We start from the raw sequence: 23,761 nt of genomic DNA on the forward strand, positions 1-23,761 counted from the left end.
ATATGGACCCTCTCTTCCCAGATAACCACCAGCATATGAGACAGTTATGCAGGATTCCACTAGGCTCAATTCACCCTACCAAGATAAAGTGCAAATTAGGCCTAAGAATTCTCAGAGCAGCTTTGTAGATAAGACAGGTAGGGAAACACAAGTAGTCTGTACATAAGATGTGTAAGTTCCAGACACATGAAACACTGATGCACATTGCTGTAATAGAGGGAAATACACATATTGTCACTTTTGAAATTAGACAATAGATGCACACAAAAAAAGGAAGGTGGATTTCTTCCTTCCTTCGGTTCTTTATTCATGATGTCTTACACTGCTTTCAAGAATGAATCAGTCTAATAATTCCATGCTTCTTCCTCCTGATGTTCATCTGTGCAGCTTGTGTCATGAAGCCAAAAGTGAGAAAGGTATCAGGTATTAAATTTTTTTGAGAGTCAGTTTAGTGTGGTGGTTAAGGCATCAGGCTAGAGACCGGAAGACTGTGAGTTTTAGCCCTGCCTTAGGCACAAAGCCAGATGGGTGACCAGCAAAACTGTAGGGACTTGTCCAGGCAGTCTCCAGGAGTCAATGCTGACAAGGTGTGTGTGTGTGTGCGCAAAAAATATCCAGCTGATTCTCAGAATTATTGTGCCCATTGTCATTTCTGTATAACTACCTTCAGTGTGGATCTAACTCCATATTACCTAATATTCCTAAAATCAGCTTCATTTCATTCTTCCCTCCTTCTCCTTGGGGTCCATCATACCACGGGGAAAAAAAGGCAGAAGCGCCCCATTGGCTACTTTCAGCTGTATAAACGAGAAAGTTTAGGAATGAATTATACACCCAAGGGGCTGTGTATAATGGAAAGCTTATGTTTAATGGAAATCTACTCATAATAAAATCACTAATTGGAATGACTGTCCTCCCAAAGTTGTTCCCATATTTTTTTCTTTGCTGATCTTCCAAACTGATTAAGTACCAATTCTATGTTCAAAGTGATATCCAACATGTAAGCAACTCTAACAGCAGCAAAGGAAGGAAGGGAACAAGCAGCTGCATGCTGAGAAACAGTTGCTGTTTAAGTGATATTTAGCTCAGAAATATGTTAGCTGTTTTCAGTAAAAGAAAGCAGCAAGAAAAGATGTGAAGTTGATATTCAGGGTTACAAAAAAATACTGTAATTCTTTTGAGGAAGAAGTCCAGGTTCCATTCAGGAGGAACAGATAGGCCTCTCAAAATCAGCAAGCTAGGGATACCACATTTTGAAATAATGATAGTCTAAAGAGAGAGGTTCGTATAAAGACAATTAAGTTCAAACTCTAAAATTACTTAAATTCAACGCTATCCACTCTAGAACCTTGTTCACATTCAACTATTTCAACTTTTGCAGCCTGTGATAAGCTATACAAGTTAACCTATCCAAGAGAGAATGTATACATTCCAACTTCATTAACGTGATAACTGCTTTCATTACTAATTTAAAGAATGACATCAAATGTCAGTCTCCTGTATCATGACTTTAGTGTTACTTGTTTGTTGTTCTGAATATCATTTCCCTGGAAAGTATAATGCCTCTGAACATATGCAGTACATTTCTTCATCCCTCAGTCTCAAAGCCATGCAGCTGGATTAAGCAGAAGGAACGAAAGCGAGTATGACAGAGAATGGATGATTTCCAAGCATGTTCAAGAACTGACACCTCTGTTTCTGTATATTAATAACCAAAAGGTGGCTCATACATATACTAAGTAAGAAGGGACTAGCAGGCTTTCCAAAGAGTGTCTGAAAGTTTACTTTGGCTTGGGATTTATTTGCACACTTTGTCCCTCTATTATGCTTTTCACCAAATTTGCTGTTAACTCATGTACATTAGTAGATGTGCAGCTCACCTCTGTATCAGCAAAGTAGGAAGCTGGGGCTTCTCTACTGGGAGTCTTACTTTCCTCTTTTTTAAAAAGTAAGGCCAGTGGGTAAAAAAGAACCAAGATCTCACATCCAGAGAGCCAGTCTGGCAAGCAATTTGGGGTAGAAATGTATGTTAAAAATGTTAAATGATCCTTGTAGGAAGTTCATTTCAGTACAGACTATAACCGTGTCTTTAAAATTCTGGTCATCTCTGTACTTGACTCTCTTATGGACTCTTCCATTTTAACCAACAGCTAATACCCTCCTTTGTCACAAATTTATTACTCATGTAAGTTACATATACTATGCTAGTCTTTGGTAAGAACAGTTATTTCTGGCCAGCTCCAATTATACTTCATGGTTCTCCACTTCAAGATCAGTAAGAAAAGATGGAAGATGATAAATATAAAAGTTGTGCCCTTTTAATCTGCATCTGTTCTGACATTTTCTGCACTACTGGAAATGCTATTTACTCCCTTATCGTAAGATAAAGTGCTCAGACTTATTAAAAACCATAAAGAACTGGAAGCCTAGCTGAAAAGACAGACAAAATATTCTCTGATGCAAAGACCAGACTATAATAAAAAGATAAAAGCAAAAGATGAGTCAGCCTGGCTCTTGAAAGTAGTGAATGGTATAAAGTTCATGGAGAGAAAGTTTTCTGTCCCCTTCTCCCTACTATCATTACCTCTGCTACTCCATTCGCTGTTATTTTGAGATTCAAATCTATTTCCAAACTTGGGTGCCAGGGAAAGGGTGTGTGCTTTTTTGGGTCTAGCATTCCCCTAAATTGTAATCATATGCATGCTTACCTGTAAATAAGAGGTAAGCATGGAGTAGATGGGATTTACTTCAAAGAACTGAGCCATAAACAAGATGGTAATAAGGAGAATGCTTGCTTTCCCAAATTCTTCCAAATCATCAAGGGAATTTTGGGTGTCAAGGCTGAAGAAGAGTTTCCATAGCCAGTCTCAAGAGAGTCAGTTGTTCTTATGTGCTTTTGTACAAGAAATTGACATCTAGTATCATTCATTATACTGGGGTTTAAATGACAATACAAAGAAAACTTCAAAAAAAGTACAATGCAAAAAAAAAAAAAAAAATCAGACTGCAGTGACCTGGTAAGTAGAAAATTAAAAGGATTAATGGATGCTCAGCTAAAATATTTAATTCAGTAACATCTGCCCCAATGACTCAAAAAGTTAAATAAACTATATTCTGCCAGTGCAGTAGGAGGTCACCAATCCATTTAACCATTAAAGGACATCCCTTAATGCAACAATTCAGAAATTGTGTTAGACCAAGACTAAATATGCCTTTCAACAGCAAGCTGAGACCACACTGCAAAGGGGGCAGATAAAAAGTGGAAACAAAAATTAATTTAAATTAATGACCATATTTTAACACACACATACTTATAGTAATCCTCATAATCTCATGTTGCAGTTGACTTTCAGGATTAATTAAAGAAGCATATAAGCAAACAAAAGAAAAACTCTTTTATGCCCACTCAGAATCTCATACACAGTAAATGGTAAAGGATAATCTGATTCTCAATTTCAGAGGATAGGAATCTAAAGTTAGCCAGACTGAAGGGTAAAAACAAAGGGCAACAGGCAGCACCCAACCTCTTCAGAGCAAGCAGAAATTGTGAAAAAGGAAAGATTTGAAAAGCAGAAAACATGAAGGAAACCAGCTGAGACAACAGAGAAAAGGCAAAGGAGAGAAAGGCAATAAAATTGGACCTTGTTGTCTGGGTGAGAAAGAAAATAAGAGGATATAACAGGGCACTCTGGATATACTGGCAGATGAGACAGAGAGCACTTCTAGACAGACATGTTGTCATGAGTGCCGTTGAGCTGAAGTCATCAGCGCAATGGCACACATGACAATAGCAAGGAAATAGGTGAAGGGGCTCAAGATAAGTAGCCATCAACCCACAACGACTAACGGCCAACAAACAATAACTAAACGGATCACGGAGCACACCCAAGCCATCAGCGCCAATACAACGGAGATCGCCCAGCTGACAGCAATCACCAGAGGAATAGAAAACCTGATGATGGGCGATCCCGGAACCCCTCACCCACCGGCAGGGCAACGTATTGGACAAAGGGGGGTGACGTGACCGCGAGTGAGGGGGCGCTGACCGGCGCGGGGTATTTAAACCCCGCACCGGCGCGCTCCTGTCACTCTCAGCTTTTTCCTTCCGACGCTGTAACTGCGCTGTGAATAAATCAGAGCCTGATCCACGAACCAGTGTCTGAGTATTATTCAGAGGCAGGCAGCGCATGACACATGTCCATGTAATCAAAGTCTACTCAAGGAAGACTTGACTTGTGCTGTACATATCCCATTGACTGGACATTTACCTACAAACCATTCCCAATACAATGCAAATTTCAAAAATGCCACCCTCAAAAAAACTGTTTCCATTTTCTCTCCATAGCCTTCACTTCTTGACAGTTAGCTAGCATCTTGCTCATCCCAAACTACAAGATAAACCATTAAATGCAAATTTCTGAACATGTTGCTCTCAAATGGTTTCCTATCATGCAGCAGTCTTCAGGTTTGCTGGAAAACACACTTAATGGGATTTAATGGGATTTACTAGAATGCCTCTTTCATAGGATTGCTCTACAATGCTGATCTGGCATAGCTAGTAGAAGGCTTTTGAGGCTTCTTAGTGTATTTGTTAGTAGATTTTTTTCAGCCTTCCTCTACAGCAGTGTAACAGGAGGAATGTTTTGCAGACTATTGGATAAATGGATAGAAATTCAAGTGAGCAAATGCATGAACATTATGCATTATTGGGGGGATTAAATGCTAGAAATTTGCTTCTCTTTTGTGAAATAAGGATGAAGGGCTGTTTGTTATTTCAATGACCACTGAAAGTTCTGGGGATAATACACTTAAGTGACTGGCTAGTTTGAAAAAGAAAAAGAGCACTAATTCGCTGCCTTCTTAAACTCAGCTACTGATTAGCTTAAACTGAACAGTGATTGGTTGAAGGTGGTCTCTGTGAGTGTCAGACTCTCAAACATGTAGACCACAACATGCTAAATGCTGAAAACATTTAAGATTCGCATATGGGGAGGACAATGTGAAGAAATAGTGGTATGATTTTAAATGGTATTACAAATGATTGGCAAGAGGGAAGGAATGGAGGCAGACCTCAGAAAGATGGGAAGTGATTGTACAGAGTAAGCTGATACTGCCGTAAGTCAGTAGCAAACTATGGGCATATATAAAGACTATACCACATGGGCTACACATGGATCCCATAATGCAAGCTGTGCACCTATGTTTTAGAATAAACCTATGGACTAACCAGGAAGGAAAATAATCTTTGAGAAACTGGATATTCTTCATACTATGTTCTAGAAATACAGGCATTTATGGAGTTCGCTTCTATACTGTCTAAATCCCTAAAATTGCCAAGATATGGAAAGGTTTTCCCACTTTTTTGCTGGATGATAGCTTGTGTCCTACTATCATCCTATCATGCAGCAATTACAGATTTATTACATGAGAGCAAGATTCCAAAGCCAGCTGCTTCCCCACCAGCAATTTTCCCTTAAAATGTGTTTGAAATATAGAACTTGGAGATCACAATCTTTCAACATGAGACCCTAGGGCAGTGAGAGTGGGAGGGGCAGCATTTCACTGGTGAGATGTCAGTGTTTAAATAATTCTGAAGAATCCCAGCTGTTGCTCCTGTTTTTACTTACACTTGTTTATCCAGACACAACAAAAGATAGTTCTACAACAATATTTTCCTAATATGCAGTTGGACATGGGTGCTAAAGCGTCCAAGTTTTACAAAGCAATTTTGAATTGAACTGCAGAAAATGGAAGGATGTTGCAGAGAACATATTTCAACACAGCTACAGAAAGCAGGCAGCTCCAGAATGGGGAGGGGGACACTGTTGAAGAATGGACTTGTCGGAAAGAAGGAAACGAAGTATGAGTAAAGAGTACTACAGTAGCATTGGAGGCCAGGAATAAGCCCAACAGCAAAAGCAATTTACTATAACAGACATTCTAACACAGAGTTTCTTAAACTTTTCAAGACAACACACCATTTTAAAAATGAGAAACTTCTAGGACTCCTTAATAAAAGGCATATTGAAATAACATGTTTTAATAATAATTTTTATTTTCCCTTAATTTCAATTCAGTGATCATAACTTTAATGGGATATATATGAGCCTACATATGATGTTGTATTTCATCAATGTCTAGAGTGAGATTTGATGTAATATTTAGCTAGTTTAGTCTTTAGTAGTCATTGTTGTAAGTGCTGAAAATCCACTGAAACCATTATATTTTGAAGGAAAAGGCAGTAAGACCTTAAGGGTTTTTTCACTTAAAGTTCAGCTCAATTTTCATCCAGATGTTTTCTAGTGATTCCTTTTTTCCAGTTGTTTCAAATGGACATTTAAGGAGAGAATCCAATTCTTTGTGAATGGCTAGGGAACTAATGTAATGATTGGAAGAGAAATTGGGGATCACCTAGCCAACCCCCTGCTCAGTACAAGAGTCCACCATGTAAATCAGATCACATCAATTTTCATTACGGATCATAGGTCAGCATAAGAGGATGGGGTACAGTCATTAGAAGAAACATAAAAAATATAATAGGTAAAATGGTATATATGAAAACCATATAAAATGTATAAAGAAAAACATATACACACATGCACACACACCATATTGATATAGCTGCCCATCTCACAGATTTGTCTAGAAGTCTAGAAACCTATTATGTTTTTGTGCCATTTTATCTCTTGAAAAGCTAAGCAAGGTCAGATCTAGTTAATATTTGGTTGGGAGGCCACTAGGAAATCTCAGGGCTATAGGCAAGACTAGAAAGTTGGAAAGCATCCCTGAAAAGGGCAATGGAAAACTATTTCCATAAGTTTGCTAGGCAAGATACATGACTGTCTGTGAAGTCACCAGAATTTAAGCTCAACTCAACGAAGCCTTGTCATTCAAATCTCACCCTTTCTCTAAGAAATTGAGGATCATATATGAAGGATTTTGCTTTTTTTCAAATTAATTCATTTTCCTTTTAACTTCACCACTGCTACCAGTTTCAATACTGTGACTGTAAAGAAGGGATCAGCAATGTGGCACATCCATGATAATGTCTGCAGACCATCAAATTACATTTTTAAAAAAATAAAATGGCCAAAATGATAGAAATTCACCGAATCTTGTGCAGTTACAGCATTCTCACATGGAACTGGGTGACAACTCAGGAGTGAGATTGCTGAAATATCACAAGAGTTGGCAAACGTTAAAGAATTCAGCTATTTTAAAACTGCGTATTTTATTCTCATATCACTGCATATGACTCATATCACTTCTGCCTGAGAATTTTGTTACTTAAACCATTCTTTTAAGGTTTGTTTCATCACACCAATGGAGAAACATTTGACTATTATAAACTGAAAAATATCAGTTTAGTAACTCATACACATACTTCCTGCATGTGCATCGCATGAAGGAGGTCCTGGGTTTCCCAATGAATGATCTCAGGTATAAGGGCTAAAGAAAGTTTTTGGTTCAGTTACTGGAGATGAAGGGACATTACAAATAAAAAAGCAAACCTATCATCCGACTCAGTATGAGGGCAACTTCATATACGTGGCCCATAAATTTCCAGTTTCAAAAGAAAAATGTAATCAATACTTCATCAGAAATAAAAAAGGGTGGGAGAAGAAAAACATTCTTCATAGTCTATAATTAAGCGCTTCTCTTCTTTTGTGACTACAAGTTCAATGATTTTGTTCATCCTTAAGCAAACAGCTGAGACAGTAGCTTTGGCAAGCAAACAAGCAACGAGGCAGCCAATTCATTTGTTAGCTACCTGTATCCAGGGCTTGCCAAGACTTGCTCCTGACAAGCAGAGCTTCTAGGAATGTTGTCTCTGAACACATCCAGGAAAACCAGTAACAACTTTGCACTGTTGTTTTGCTGGAACAAGAGCTGAAGATAAGGAATGTGCAACTCAGGGGCACATGAGCTCCCATGATATGCCTCAAAAGGATGAAAGTATGTGAATGTCCATATAAGTAAAATCTCTGCAAAACATTCCTTTCTAATACTTGCAAACGCTCAGGGGCTCTTACCAAGGACTTACTTTGCTATTCTAATAAGGAGTTGGACTATTATCCCATAATCCCCAGAAGCAAATCAAAACAATCAATGCCATATTTCTAGAGAACAAAGCTCTCCAGAAGAAGTTTCTTGGTTGTATAATAAAAAAAGGTCAAGGCAGCTGCATACACATTCAGGCCAAGCGAAGTCTTACAGTCAAGGCTGTGCTCATGATGCCACTTGAATGTTCATGACTTCCTCTGAATGAAAACCTAAACCAGTCAGTAGAGCAGGTTTCTCAGGTAGATGGTATCTTGAACTACAATACCCAGATAGAAGTGTTAACATGAGCTTTGCATAGTATTCTTAAAAAGAACAGCAACAACTCAGTTGATTGCCATTTGCTTTTTCCAAATTTGGGAAAAAAGCAGTCTCTTCTCCTCCCTACTCCTTGGAAAATCCATTAAATCAGGTTTGGCTACATGACATTAGTGAAGTTAAACAAAGCTCACTGAGAATGGAAATAATGAATCTGGTATGAGTCACATGGGAGTCTCATGGGCCAATGGAGTCACTGATTACCCTGACTTGGAATGGCTTAATACTCTTGTCTTCTTTAATCAGGACAATGTAAAATGCAGCCTAATTTCAGGAACAACAGCTAAAGAGTACTGGCTACACAAATATTATTTTTATTTTTTATAAGCAAAAATAATACTGTCAGAATTGGACAGTATCAAAATTCAGTGTATTTTAGTTGACTGCTAGTTTGCTATTTAGTTCATAGAAAATGTACCTTTTTAAAAAAATTAATTATTCTGAAAGACAAATTAAGTATCAAAGACTAAACCAAGCTAATTATGTGAAATATGGAGAGACAACACAAATTTTCTTTATTTCCCTCAAATTAACTTCAAATTATTAAGCAGGAAAAAGGTCCATAGCTCAGGAGCAATGCAAATGCTTTACTTCCTATAAACTTTATTTTACATAAAGTACCTTGTATTTCTAGGATAAAGTAAAACAGTCACTATGAGTTTCCCTTCCCTAACTTGCCACTTTGCAAAATCGAATACATTTTGAGCTCTTTATTAATTCATTTTTAATATTTTTAGCCTGCATTTCAATTTATAAAGGACTGAAATCATCTCTATGCTATCCAGGAATAAAGAGGATTGTAGAAGACAAAATTTCATGCGAAGAATCAATTCTGACTTGGAATAAGGCAGGTAAAGTTGACATAAAAATATAGGGATATGCACTATAGTAATTAATCACTGAGATAAAGTTTAATCTGTTGTGGATTAAAGCTCCAAGGATTTAACACACATACATCTAGACTATCTCAGTTAGGCAGGCTGAAACTACTAAGAAATGTTTTGATAGGGTTCATCTATTGCACTGAAGCACCTTAGCTCTATTTATCTAGTAGTTATTACATTTTACATCCTTAAAAGTAAAATGTTTTATCAGTAAAATGGAAGAAACTGGGGTAACAGGTTAAGTTGATAACTGCCAGACATCAATATTTACCATCTTTCCTCACCATTTTATCTTGTTTTCCCCCCACTGGAATAACAACAAAAAGGTTTTTTTAACTAGGCCAATTTTTTTTCATAAAATATTGGCAAAATAAATCCAGCTGTCACAACCCTGAACTCTCAGAAAGGGTGGAGATTACAATACAGACCTTTGACAGTAACAGCAGAAACCACTTGAGAGCAGTTTGCATTTCTCTGTAGGACAGAGAATCAATAAACACTGCAATACAACTTCATAGCTGGAGTGTTTATATAATGCCATATGATGGCATAGAATCATTAGAATCAGGAAAAACATTCAAACCGTATCACTGGCTTACTCTAATTTTTATATTAGAGATACACAAAACAATGTGAATAGAACAAGGAATGTGGGATTCTAAGAGAGTGTGGTTACAGCAGATATTTTCCGCATACGAGAGGCCGCTGCCATTGTCAACTTTAAACAACACAGGACTCTTTCTATAAAATCATGGTGAGACTGACTACATAAGGATGTACTTCTATTTTACCCAACTCACTAAACCAGAATGGGCAGCTTTAACATTTAATTGAAAGAATTCAGTATTAGGATCTAGTATGCAGCTTTTAGCATAATGTGGCTTTAAAAAAAAACCTTAAAGTTATAACATTTAAAAGTAAGCATTTTAGCAATATGTAAATTTCTTACCGAGACAGTTATGACCATCATGTGCAAGATGAAAGCCATCATAGCAGGTACATCGATAATTCCCTGGGATATTGACACATTCATGAACACAGCCAGCATTGTCATCACGTTCACATTCATCAACATCTGAACAAAAAAAAAAGAGAAAATGTGTGATCTAGGAGAACTTCAGAACCAAAAATTCACAAAGCTCTTACGCAATATTTATAAAAGGACTAAACTGAGTACAACTGGGATGCACCCATTTACCTCATACTGATGGAGAAAACCTCTAATGAGAGGATAACAGACTTCAGCCAAACACAATTTCAACCTTCCACACAATTGCGAAGTCTGTGAAATCTTGAGTTCCTGATTCCATATAGGGTTATAGTTGACATTGCTTCAACAGAGGAAAATAGGAGGAAGCCATAGTAGGTGTTCCCATCACCTTTCATCCAAAGGGCCTCAACTTTCATTCAAAACTATCCTAAAATTAGAAGATCTTAAGTAGAATGTTCCAGTATAGTACACTAACAATATTTTTAATGATTTATTTATTTAATAAATTATACCCCAGTTCAATAAAGGCAAAACTGTTCACAATAAATCTCTGAAATGAATATTTTATATTGTTGAAATTGATCCATATTCCCATATATTGTGCCCTAAATTCTTACTTATACCCAATGGTTGGAACTAATTCTTACAAAGTCATTAAAATTGTACTTGTGACTGCTGTTTCAAATACAGATGGCTGAGTCACTACCATTATCCAATAGAATTTCCAAAATAACAGCACTGTGTTTTTCTCTCTTTCACATTATGTAACGGTATGTGGGAATGACCTTGGGAGACAGGAGGAAGAGCCACAGACTGGACAACTGTCATGCAAAAGGTATCTCAGTCCACAGAAGCAGAGGGAGCATGGGAAGCATTTCAGAAGGGATCTTCCCTAGTTTTCCAGAGAGTAAAAGGAAAGGAGAGGAGGCATACTTTCAGACATGCAAGATTCTGTTAATATAACCTTACAATAAAGATTGAGCCAGTACTCATTGATGTGCTTCTTGTCGGGACTACCTTGAAGCGCTAACACATTACCTATCATAGATGCAATACCATCACAATGTTCTGGTTAAATGAGGAATCAGTTGTAATTTCCTATTTATTATATCATTTCAGAGTCTGATCCTCACAATTCAATTTCAAAATGGGCTTGATACAAGGATCATTCACTGGACATGAATCTTTAACATTAATTTTGAAGTAGCCAACTTTTTTACTTCAAAATAATTAATGGAGCACACAGAATTAATTCCAGTAAACCACTCCTCTTGCTCCCTCAGCTGCATTAAGTAATTCAGCCACTGCTATGGAGCACTGAGAGAAAATTATCTCAGAATACCTAGTTAAAATTAAGCAAGGTTCTTCCTAGTCTATGTTTGAATGGAGACTGGCTGAGTCCTCCATCAAAGAGGGATGGGTTTTCCAAAGGAAAGAGAGAAAATGGGGAAATAATACATTTACTTAACTAAATAAATATTTTTTAAATAAACTTTTAAAAATCTAGAATAGACCTTATTCTGACCTCAGTTGGCCCAACTATAGCAGATGACCACATTTGTAAAAGACACCTACAACACTGCAGTCAACACCCATCTAATAAAAACTCCTCAAAATCTAATGAGTGTTTCTTTTCCATTTTGCAACATAAATGTACACTATAGCTGGATTTCCCTTCCCGCTTTTCTTTTATGTGCCATCTGCTCTGCCTACCTTTGCAGTGCTTCCCATCCCCAGTGTAACCAGATTTGCAGATGCATTTGTATGATTTGGGAGTGTTCTGGCAGATGGCATCAATATGGCAGTTGTCAGTCCCATCAACACATTCATCAATATCTGCAAAGAAAAAGGAAGAAAGCAACATAATCAAAGGCTGGACTTCTTGAATTTTACCAGGGCTATCTAATCACCGTGCTTTGTGGTAGGATTATTAAAGTAAGGTATTACAAAATCATAGTCATTTTCAGAGCCCGCTGCCATTTCTCTCAAGTTGGAATCTTAAATGAGGTCTGTTGGAGGCTACGGAGATCCTTTACAGCTTATGTATTCCTCCTAAAGTTTTCATTCAACATAAAACCATTATGTAATGTTTCCTCAATCTTTCCCAGTCAAGTCCTTTCCTATAATGTAATTCTTATTGTTTATTTGTTTTTTTTAATCCTTATGGCCTTAGTCTCAAGTGATGGGTTAGAAGTTAGAAGAATGATTACTCCTTTTACATATACCCTGTATGACCCTGACACTTATGTACCCCACTTCTGTCCTAGTTGAATAGATTTATTTTTACGTTCAGTGTTTATGAATTGATATCTGGGTTGTTAAATGTTAGACTCCAAAATTCTTCTGTATCTGCCAAATGCCTGCATTCACCATATCCACACCCCAGCAATTTTCCAATTCACTGTGGAAAAAAGCTTGTGCACATGTGCAACACATGCTTGGCTTAGTTTGGCACAAATCAGGATATATCATTTACCTGGGCATTTGGCATCAGACAACTGAAGTATCCAAGGACTGCCCCAGTTATATAGATATTTATAATCTCTATAATGTCCATTTGAAAGACTCTAGGCAATTTACAATTATCATAATATATCAATATACACCAAACAAACAAATCCCCTCATAAATCATCTAATCCCATAAAATTACAATAAAATCCAATCTTACTGTCAGCCCTTCAAGATAGGCTAGGTCAGAAAATGGACCCCACACATATTCCAGGAATGTTATTTTATTGTTATTGTACCATATAATCATAAAAGCCTGTCTAATTTTCTTTTGGTCCCCTTTTATACTAACACAATAAAGGCAGGGTTACTCTGAGTTGCTTTCTCACTGAAGTGAATATTTGTAGATCAGGGTTGAACTGTGAAGTCCTTGGTGCTCTCTGAGCCTTGCTGATTTCTTGCAGACGTTTCATTGCCAGACGTGGAAGCAAGCATGCTTTTTCATGCTTGTTTCTATGACTATGGAACAGCTTCTTCAAGTCCCTCCTTAGTGGTATTTCATCCCAAGGTCATTTCTAAATTCATTTATACCTACAGAAATAGATCCTATCAAAATATCCATCTTGTCCACCATTAATCACCAAATATTCACTGAAAAATAAGGTCTTCATGGACTTCTGAAAGGCTAACAGGTTGGGGGACTCCATAAACTCCAGGGGGCACACTGCTCTACAGTGTGGAGACAGCCATTAAGAAGACTTCATGTGAGGTGAAGTCTCTCAGCATCTTCTCCCAAGAAGAACTCAACAACACGCAGTATTGTAAGTACATGGGGGGCTGAGCCATGTAAATCTTTATAGTTCAGCAGCAACTGTTTGAACTAGATCCAGAAATCTACTGGTAATCAATGCAGCTACAGAAACACTGGTATAATATTGCTAAGCCTACTTGTACCGGTTAGCCGCCAGACCACAGAATTTTGGATTCACTGGAGTTTCCATATTATCATCTACAAAGGCAATCCCACATAGATTGCATTACAGTAGTAATTAATACCACTAGTTGCATGGTAATTAGGACATGAGTCACTGTTTCTTGGTCTAGAAAGGCCAGCAATTAGTTGTGCAAAGGCTGCCATGGCCTCTACTTGTTACTCTAGTAGGAGCCATGAATTCGGGAGAACCCCCAAGTCACAAAGCTGCCCTATTTTTTGTGGGCCGCTCTAACTTCTTGTCCAATAATTCTATGATGCAAAGCATTTTCATACAAATTGCTCCTTCCAAGTCCACAGAGGAGTTAAATGAATCCACTTTTGAAAATGCCCATCCTGTAAATACATGAAGGCAAACCATAGGCCAAATAAGACACTTGGATATATGTGTATATGAGAGAAAAAGTAGGGGAAGGAAATGAATAAAAGAAAGGTGAATGAACAAACAAATGAACAGAAAAAGAGACTAGGAATGTTCTCTTTGCTTTTAGTCCTCCCCATTCTCAGTTTTGGCTCCAATCACTACTGGCAATGTGGAAATTGAGCCCTCAAATCCAGAAAGTTTTCCCAATCCTGCTGTAAAGGCTCTTCTTGCTTTAAAAACTCTTGAATGACTGCTCATGCAGATTTCTTAAAACTATTTAACAGAAAGATACAGCTATACCTACATATTATTCAAAAAAGAAAGAAGAAAGTTGGCAAAAGTTTTTAAAAAAAGATATACTGTAAAGGCCAATATTGTTCCACCTATTTCTCAGGAATTTAGCAATCTTCATTCCCTCAGGAGCCCTGATTATGCCCCAAAGTTTTGACAAATTTTGTCAAAATTTAAACAGTTATAACTTTCTGTTGACTTCAAATTATAGTTGATGACAGGAACAAAGACTGAGTTTTAGACTGAATCAAATCAAGTGACCTCCAAATCAGTCCAAACTGAATTTGATCAAATTGATTATCAAAATTGTATTGAGAGCTGTAGTCACTAGTCTCAGCCAGTAAATTCTTATATAAAGCCTAAGCAATTCTAACTGATCTCTTGTTTAGTAACTGTAATGCATTTAACAATTATGACCATGTTCCTGGTCCTCTTGTATGATCAGATGGAACATTTCTGGCAGCTACAACTTTCAAAAAGGAAAGGCAAGATAGTGTTTATTTCAAGGACTATTTCATTCTCACACATCATAAAACATTTTAACAGAGACCGGCAAATCTCAATTGGTCAATGCCAAATGCAAATAAATTCAGAAATGGGGTTCCAGAAATGAAGTAATAGGAAGAGAAAAACAAAATAAGCATCTCCTAGCCAAAACACACCATATATTCTTCTCTGCTTGCCAAATGTTGCTAGCAGCTTTGAAATTCACAGTGAATTTCACTAGACAATAATCTTACATAGTTTTAACAAACAGACTGTACAATAGTGCTTGCCTTCTTTACTCCATGCCCAGAAAGGAACAGAAAAAACATGAATCACAAAAGCAGCGTTCATCAACTGCAAAAGCAGCCCAAAACACCTCAGTTTCTTGACATGGATAGTGTCTTAGTTTATTAAACAAGATAGTCCCAAATCTTGATATTTCCAGAAAGTGAATCTGAGCAAGAAAAGCAAATTAAGGTAACAAGAAAAGATATTCTAGAACAACTTGAGAAACTACACTATTAATAAATCACTGTGTCCTAGTGGCAAGCACTCAAGGGTTCTTTTAGAACTCAAATGTGAAATTACTGAGCTCCTACAGAAACATGCAACTTGTCCCTCAGTCCCCCAGAAGATTCAAAGATAAATAATGAGACTTTCAAAAAAGAGATCTAGGGAAGATTTGGGAAATTATAGGTGAGTCAATATAATTTCTGTTTCAGGCAAATTGATATAAAAAGGTAATAAAAAATAGTAATACCTAGGCACATAAAGGAACAAAGCCTGCCAAAAGAAAATCAACATGGATTTTCTATATTCACAAAGGTAAATTCCCTCACCAAACTTTTACAGTTCGCTGGGAGTGTCAACAGGCATGCATATGGAGATGACCCTCTCAACACTGTATACTTGAATTTTCAAGAAGCTTTTGACAACATTCGTCATCAAAGACTTTTGAGTAAATGTAGCATTCAGAGGATTAAGAGGACCTGACCTTTTATGAATTACTAACTGGCTTTTTAAAAAGGAAAGAGGAGAAATAAATGAACAATTTTCTCAATGGAGGGAAGAAAGAAATGGAGTCTCTCAGTGATATTGCACACTGGGGCAAAAACCACTCTAACTCCACATATATACACTGATGAATTCTAAGCTGTCTGTAATTAATCAGGAAAAAATATCAGGGTCACAGGGGATAGTTCAATGAAGATGTCAACTTAAGTGTGCAGCATCTCTGAAGAAGGCAAATTCCATGCTAACGATCACTTTAAAAAGGGATTGAAAATAAACATGTCTTTATTATAAATTTATGATTTGTCTGCAACTAAAATACTAGTATATCTCAAAATAGATATAGCAAAGTTGAAAAAAATGCACAATTTTGGGCAATAAAAATGATCAGGGGTCTTGGACATCTGTATGAAAAAGTCCAGAATATTTAGGAATCTCTAGATCATAAAAAAGAGAGCCAGTTTGGTATAGTGGTTAAAGGACTAGGCTAGAAATCAGGAGACCATGAGTTTTAGTCTTGCCTTAGGCATAAAGCCAGCTGGGTGACCTTGAGCCAATCACTTTCTCAGCCCTAGGAAACAGGCAATGGCAAACCACTTCCAAAATCTTGCCAAGAAAACTGCAGGGACTAGTCCAGGCAGTCACCAGGCATCAAGACTGACTCAAAGGCACACACACACAGATATCATAAAAAGAGTGACTGAGAGGGGACATGATTGAGGTATATAAAAACATCTGACATGGAGAAAGCTCCTCCCTCTCTTAAAATACTAGGACCAGGGGTTACCCAATTAAGTTGACAGGAAGATTTAGGCAAAAGAAAGTACTTTTTACACAATAGACATGAGAAAGTGCTTCTTTACACAACACATCATTTGTGGAATTCATTACTCAAAGATATGATGATGTCCTATCTTGAGAAGGTTTAAAATGAGACTGGAGGATAGGTCTTGTTGAGGGCTAGTAGTATTGAGACTTAATTTTATCTTGGGTTGGAGACTGTAATGGTTGCCTAATCCCAAATATTCAGTCTCACAAGCTCGGGCTTAAAGATAACTGATTTATTAAAGGAATAGTATGCAAATACAGAGAAAGCTGAGAATGAGCAAAAGCGCGCCAAATACAAACTTAAAAGCATTGCCTGTAAGCAAGTTCCGCCCCCATCCCTTGTCAGTGCCTACCCCCTCCCAGGTGCTAGGAACCGTTAGACGCGCCTGGGAAAGTAACCTTGAGCAGGAGCGCAAACCCAAACATACATTCCAAACCTTGAAAACAACGGAGGGCGGAGGAATGGAAAAAGCCTGCATGGGCGAAGTAACACGGAACAGAAGATGACATGTGAAACGTTACAATGTTAACAGAACACTGAAATGGGTAACATGACAGGAGACATATCTCCAAACCCCAGTTTCAGAAGAACAATGGATTCAGTATGTCTCAATCTCCTGCTTGTGAGCACCTCAGGGGCATTTCTGTGGTCAGTGAGAAAAACAAAATGCTGGGCTAATATCAGCTTTGGCCTGATCCAGCGGGGCTGTTCTTATGTTGTCTAACATAAAAACAAAGTATAAGAAATAAAATTTGATGGTCTCCTCTCAGTAAGGAACTTTTGGGATTGTTCTTTTGAATGTTATTTGTAAGACTGTTTACTTCGCTCTTTCCAAGCTACTAGAGTTCAGTGCCCACTCCTTATTCTCAGATCTGCCAGGAAATAAGATGGTAACTAAGAATAATTTGCTCTGCTCAGGATGTGGTTCAGTAAGTAAGTGAACGTATTTTAGTCATGCCTAGTTCTTTAACAGCAGTCATCTTTAAAGCATCTTTAAATGCTTGGCATTTATAATCTAGGCTTTGTTTGATCCTATTACCCAGAAAATGGTCAAGGATAGATGATACGATTTACTGCTGAAACTAAATGGTGTGGTCCTACCATTTGGAATCTGCAGAGGAAGCATTCAGACATAAACAGAGTAAGCAAACCAAGGCTATTTTAAACCTACATATAGGAAATCATGTGATATTTATTTAATCAATTGACATCTTTCATCCGAGTTTTCTTTGTTATGTTTGATCTGTGATTAATGCTCTAAGCTTCTGCCTGATGAGAGTTTTATAAAATCTTTTGACTCAAGGCTCAGGGGAACAAACGTGCCTCATGTAACAAGGGCATTCAGCAGCACCTAAGCAGAGGACAAGCTTTTGCACAAGAATTGGTAGGCAGAAGATGCAGTCTTGAAATAATATATATTTTAATGTTAATCATTCTACTTTTATCCAAAATAGTTTTATACCCTAAGATCCAGGCAATACAAACACCTATTTTTAGTATCATTTACAAAAATGGTTTTACTTGAATTGAATTCATGGTTAGAAGTAAAGAGAAAAATTCAATTATATGTGGACTGTTTTGTGTAGAACTAAAACTGGGAAATCTATCTTGGAGTTCTGGACAGAGGTACAAAACATGCAGCCTGGGAGCAAATGTGGTTTGCTTCTGTTTCTTTTGTGGCTCCTAGAGTGGCTAGGGCCAAAAACTGTGGGCCCCTTTTTGCGTTTGGAGGGGAGTTTAAGGAGCAAAATAGGTACCTTTAGCTTTACACAAACTCTTAAAATTCCCTCCCAGAGTGGGCTGTGGCCATACCCACTTTTAGACTGTGGCCCTCAGCATGCCATTAAAAGGCTGGGACAAGTTTTGGTCTGACTGAAGTTACACACCCCTGCCCTACCATACTGTCATGTACACAGATGACAATGTTCCCAGATATTAGCCACCTACAATTTATTACTTTGTCCTATATATGAACATATCCCTGCCGTCTTATAACCGTTCCCTGTAGTTTTTCAAACAAAACCTGACATATACGAGCTGCCTTTTTACACCCCACTGAATTCAGTTGAAGTCAAATCAAGGTTCTGAAAAGCCTCTGAAATGGTTTTTGATTTTGGATTGCGATAAAGATGCTATGGATTTTCCTCCAACAATTAGCTCTGACTTCAATAGACTGCACCTGTAACCATTATGAATCTTGGCAGTGCCACGTGTCACCACATGCCAACTGAGCAATCTAGTCATGTTATCTAGCCAAATTATCAGTGTGCAATGTGGCTTAACCACTAAATCAGGAAATGGATCTTTCAACAGAAAGCTGGTTTCTGTTTTCCTCTCTGTAGTAAATCTTCTCATGTCTCCAGTGGTTTGGGTCATATTGTAATTCTCGACTGATGACTAGGGGTGTGTTAGTTATCCAGGGCTGTGGTTAATGTAAAATAACAAATATGAATACACTATATAAATGTTTATACAATGCATACTTACATTCAAGCATGCACGCATACAGGGAGCCGCTGATACATACCAACACTACAACTATATTATATCTCCATCATGTTGGGCAGTGGAATTGTCTTTCAGTAGTTGAATAATGAGGAAATACTCATCCTGTCAAGATTGCCAAAGGATATCATCCTATGGAATTTTTGCCTAGCATGCAGCTTTTAAAAGTACAGGAACCTACAGAAGGAAAATGGGACGTAATCCTACTGGTCAAAACGAACAGTCATGGCTGAAGAAGCGATAATAATTTGTGGGTTCTGTTCCTGTATACAATAAGCTGTAAAACTAATCCATACAATTAGTGGTTCCCAAATAAACACACTAGAGTGGAACATATATCTCAAACATAACATTTGTAGTGGTCAGACATCACTGGGCAAATGTTCTCCCACTGAAGCAGTTTAGTTAAATTTGGACAATCAGAGCATCCATTTGAAATCTGTTTTTCTTCTGTGAAGGTCCAGTCTTGTCAGCAGCACTTTTTTTTCAGTGTCCCTTAGGATTAATATCAGCCAATTTATCTCTTCTTTTCTACTTTGAAGAGACCACTGTCTTTGACGGCTGACCCCTATTACACTAACCCACTTTGAAATTGGACCTTTCTAGTTTTTCTTTAGTTAGTTTCATTTTCCTTTTGGTTTTGTAGCGGCTATTAAAACACTATTTTTACGAATGGAAGTCAACAGGCTGTCAAAAAGCACTTAATAACTGTAATAAGTGAATTTTTCTGCAAGTTTAGTGAAATAAGCTTTGCAAAATTTGATTTTATATAATCAGAAGAACTTGTGAAATTCAGCTCCATAGGTTTTACAGTACTAAAGCCAAGGATGCATGGAGTCTCCTCTACCTTATGCTTGTAGAGTCCTACTGCTTGTTCCTAATAAGACAACTTTCAAATATACTCCAACTTGAAAGCATTTTTGAAGGTTGATGCTAACTAGTCTTTCAACTATCAGGGCTCAAAAGCTTTGTTTATGAATGGCAGATTCTTCAAGGAAGGGTGATGGTATCTAACAAAATGTCATGCAGGCTATAGTGTTTCCTTCCATGTATTCATGAAACGTATGTTTGTGTAGATACACACCTGTACTGACTTTTTATTATTTAAAATGTGGGTGAATAAAACAGAAAACTGGCAGGAACCCACAAGAAAATAAATTCTGCACTGAGTCATATTTTCTTATCCCTGGGAATAGAATTGGGCTTTCCAAACAAGACCATACAGAAAACTCAGTGACCACATTTTTCAAAATTAGACTAGGGGTTCATAGAGAGCCTGCCACTAAATGGGAGAGGCTCCAGACCCTTGGAGTTATTAGACCAGCAACCCATGAATAAGGCTGTGGTTGAAGGTTCATAAGTTAAATACAAATAGTCACAGCAGGATATGCAGCACCCCCTAACCTTTTCCTTCCTCTTCAAAGCACTTTATTCTGGCCACATGTAGCCACAGGCTCCACTTTCTTGTCTAAGATAGATTTGAGCTTCTGTAGACTTTGAAAAAGATCTTAATATCAACATCTTGTCCCCCAGCAAATCACCACTTGCACAGAATATATCTTAGTGATAAGCACCACAGCTTTGGAAAAGAAGAAGCCTGATCATACTGCAGATAGAGGAGTGAGACTTGCCAGATGTATCTATAGTATGTCACATTCAAAAGGTACAGTAATTCAGCAAAGGCAAAGGTTCAAGAATAATCAGGTCTTAATTATTAGTAGTACATCCATCTACAATGTAAGATATAACTTTGAGTAATATTTCTCTCTCTTCTGAAAGGCCATTAAGGCCAGAGAGCATTATGCCCTTCCACTTTTCACAGAATCTATACACACTGGCTAAAAGGAAAGCAAAAGGAAGTATTAACTCCCTCTTAAAGATAGTCAAGAAAGGGCATCTTTTTTTTTTTAAGTGCAAAGGCCAAGTGCTTACCATAGGATGTTACAGCCAGTCCTAATTTCTTTGTAACCATTATGGCAGGATTAGTAGAAATCTCTAAAAATAATATAGAAGCCTATTTTAAAAATCATTTGTTTTTCTAGGGAGGGGGGAGATAAATACGGAATGGGATGGAAAGATCCTGAGATTTTAAAAATATATAATGTGAAAGAAAATGAAATTGTGAGATTCACATCTAGGCAGAGAGCCTTGAGAACCTAATGTTCCATATATCTAAGGGAATAATCCAAAAGAGTTTATAGTTTAAGAAATGTGTGAAGTGCCATATTGCCATGCTTGTGATACTGAATTAGTGTTGCCATCTTTTTTCTGCCAGACTTGTTGATGTCAACATATAAACAGTAGACCAGCCCAACATGGTCATCCTTCATACTGAGAATGGGTGGACCAACTAAATTTGGCCATTGTGGTTATTTGACTTAACCAGAATCTACAGATTCAATCTGTGAACGGAATAGTTTTATACCTTTAGGTATTACAATTTTGGAACTGTATTTTTATCTGATGGTTCTAATTATATTTATGCCTCTGTTGTTATTACCTGCTTAATGCTTTTTTGGAGAAGGCATTATATAACTGTTTATTAGTTATACAGCTCTGCCAGTGCTTGCCAGAGTAGCATATGACAGGATCCTGCTTAGAGAAGTTCTACAATTGAAAATTTAATACAAAGAAAACAGAGGGAGGAAAGGGTGATGGAGTGAGGAGCAGGAGGAAACAGAAAAGCAACATACAATCATTTAAATTGTACTTGTAATAGTCTGTGTAGAACCTTGAAGTTAAAAACTAGGAGCATGGATTTGGAAATGAGAGGATGCCAATACAGGGATTAAAGGAGGGGTATCACATAGTCATACTGATAAGAGATGAATAATTTTGGTAGCAGCATGCCAGAAACAAGATGAAACAAAGAGAAACCAAAGACTAACATGATCTAAATAAGAAATGAACAGGGAGTAGCTCAAAGGTTTTGCTGAGAGGTTAAAGAAAAAAAAGTTGAATTTTTGCAGTGTCTAAAAACATTGTAAACAGCTGGGGGAGAGAGTGTGAAAGTGAGTGTGTTATCAACAGCCAAGTTCAGCTGTTCAACAAGTTTCACTGTTCAACAAGACAGATTGCCAATGGATAAGAAAAGTGAACAAGGATGACCTGGAAGGAAAATGAATTTGGGCTTGGATATACTGTGTTTGAGTTGAGAGCCCCAAGCAGAAATATTAGAAAGACAACTGGAAGTGAGGATTTGAACGTGTGTGTGTGTGTGTGTGTGTGTACATATATGTGTGTATGTATATGTGTGTGTGTGTGGTACTGGAAGCCATATAATTTGATATGCTCTTCTGGAGATAACAGAGGGGAAGAATAGAAAGCCAAGAACAGATACCTAAGGGAAAACAGAGAATATCAGAAAGATTAGACCCAAGCAAATAATAATATATTTATATAGGGTCACCTATATAAGGTGCAAAAATCGCTTTATAGTTTTTTTTAACCCTTTTGCTACCATACAACCATCTGAACTTTTGAAGCTCAGATACAGTAGCTCTAATTTATAGCTGGAGATGGTAGCTATGAGAAGATGAAACTCTGTAGTGAGCCTCATCTTACAATGTAAGAATAAATTGCATTTTATCCTGTAGTGAGATAAAATATATCAAAACATATAGCCAATTTCCTACATGTATATTACATGCATGCATTTAGGCATGTGTATAAAATTGGTCTTCTTTCTCAAATATGATACCTGCTAAGTTCTCATCAATGGCAGTCTGGAGTACAAAATGTAACCTGATCCAAAATGTATTAAAAGGATGGCTGTACAATCCTTCAGATTTGAAGCGAGAAAGGTACTTTGGAGACAATGGGCGCTCACCCACCCTCAGCATTTGGAGAGCAATTCCAGGAAATATATGTTTGGTTTAAGAAGTTAAGCCCACCACACACTCCAAAACACCTTTTTGCCTTCAAATCTGAAGCATTGAACAGACAAACAAAACAAAACAACAAAACAAAACCTAACTTCCAAAACTGACCAGTTCCCACCAGTGAAGCTGATCTTCACTGATGGGCAAATGTAAACAGTTACCTCCAAATGCCAAAGTTATAGTAGCTCAGGCATTTGTTCAAGTATACTAAATGAGTGAAAAATTGCTACTTCCCTGTTGGAGAATCAGCTTCATGTCTAAAGGCCTCTAGGCAAGAGGTCCACAGTTGAGCCTCTCCTATGCAGATGCATTCCCTCAAGTTTACCTAACAGCATTCTCAGCAGCAGTTCTCTGTAGGGCAGCTTGTAATCAAGTGATTGATGCCAGCCATGAAAGCCTACACCAACTTGTAATCAGTGTTGTAATTTCTCACAGTGCCAAAAGGTTGATGTAGAGAAAGTCCAGAGTACTGGGGGAAACCAAAATGGCTGGCATAAGGGGGTCAAGGATTGGTGACTAACACTGCTGGATCCTATCACGTTGCTGCAGCCTTGGTAGCTATCCTTGGATAACAGATACAGTTCAAGGCCTTGCAAATCTACCTTAAGTGACAGTGCTTCTTCACTGGTACAGTAGATTGTACCTTAAACCAGCGTTCCTCAACCTTGGCAACTTTAAGATGTGTGGACTTCAACTCCC

At 37.6% G+C, this 23,761-nt stretch overlaps 1 protein-coding gene across 2 annotated transcripts in view; it reads right to left on the minus strand.

Moving 5' to 3' along the window:
* The window catches only part of SCUBE3 (signal peptide, CUB domain and EGF like domain containing 3), a 120,975-nt gene that overhangs the window by 83,732 nt on the left and 13,482 nt on the right, over window positions 1–23,761 (minus strand). For both annotated transcript variants that reach the window (XM_063297606.1, XM_063297605.1), the window contains exons 2-3: window positions 11,968–12,090; window positions 10,213–10,338 (exon numbers count right to left, since the gene is read on the minus strand). In XM_063297606.1, coding sequence (XP_063153676.1) covers window positions 10,213–10,338; window positions 11,968–12,090 — 249 coding nt within the window. The remainder of the gene's footprint in view (window positions 1–10,212; window positions 10,339–11,967; window positions 12,091–23,761) is intronic.

The sequence above is a fragment of the Candoia aspera genome, chromosome 3 (assembly GCF_035149785.1).
Source record: "Candoia aspera isolate rCanAsp1 chromosome 3, rCanAsp1.hap2, whole genome shotgun sequence".
Taxonomy (NCBI): domain Eukaryota; kingdom Metazoa; phylum Chordata; class Lepidosauria; order Squamata; family Boidae; genus Candoia; species Candoia aspera.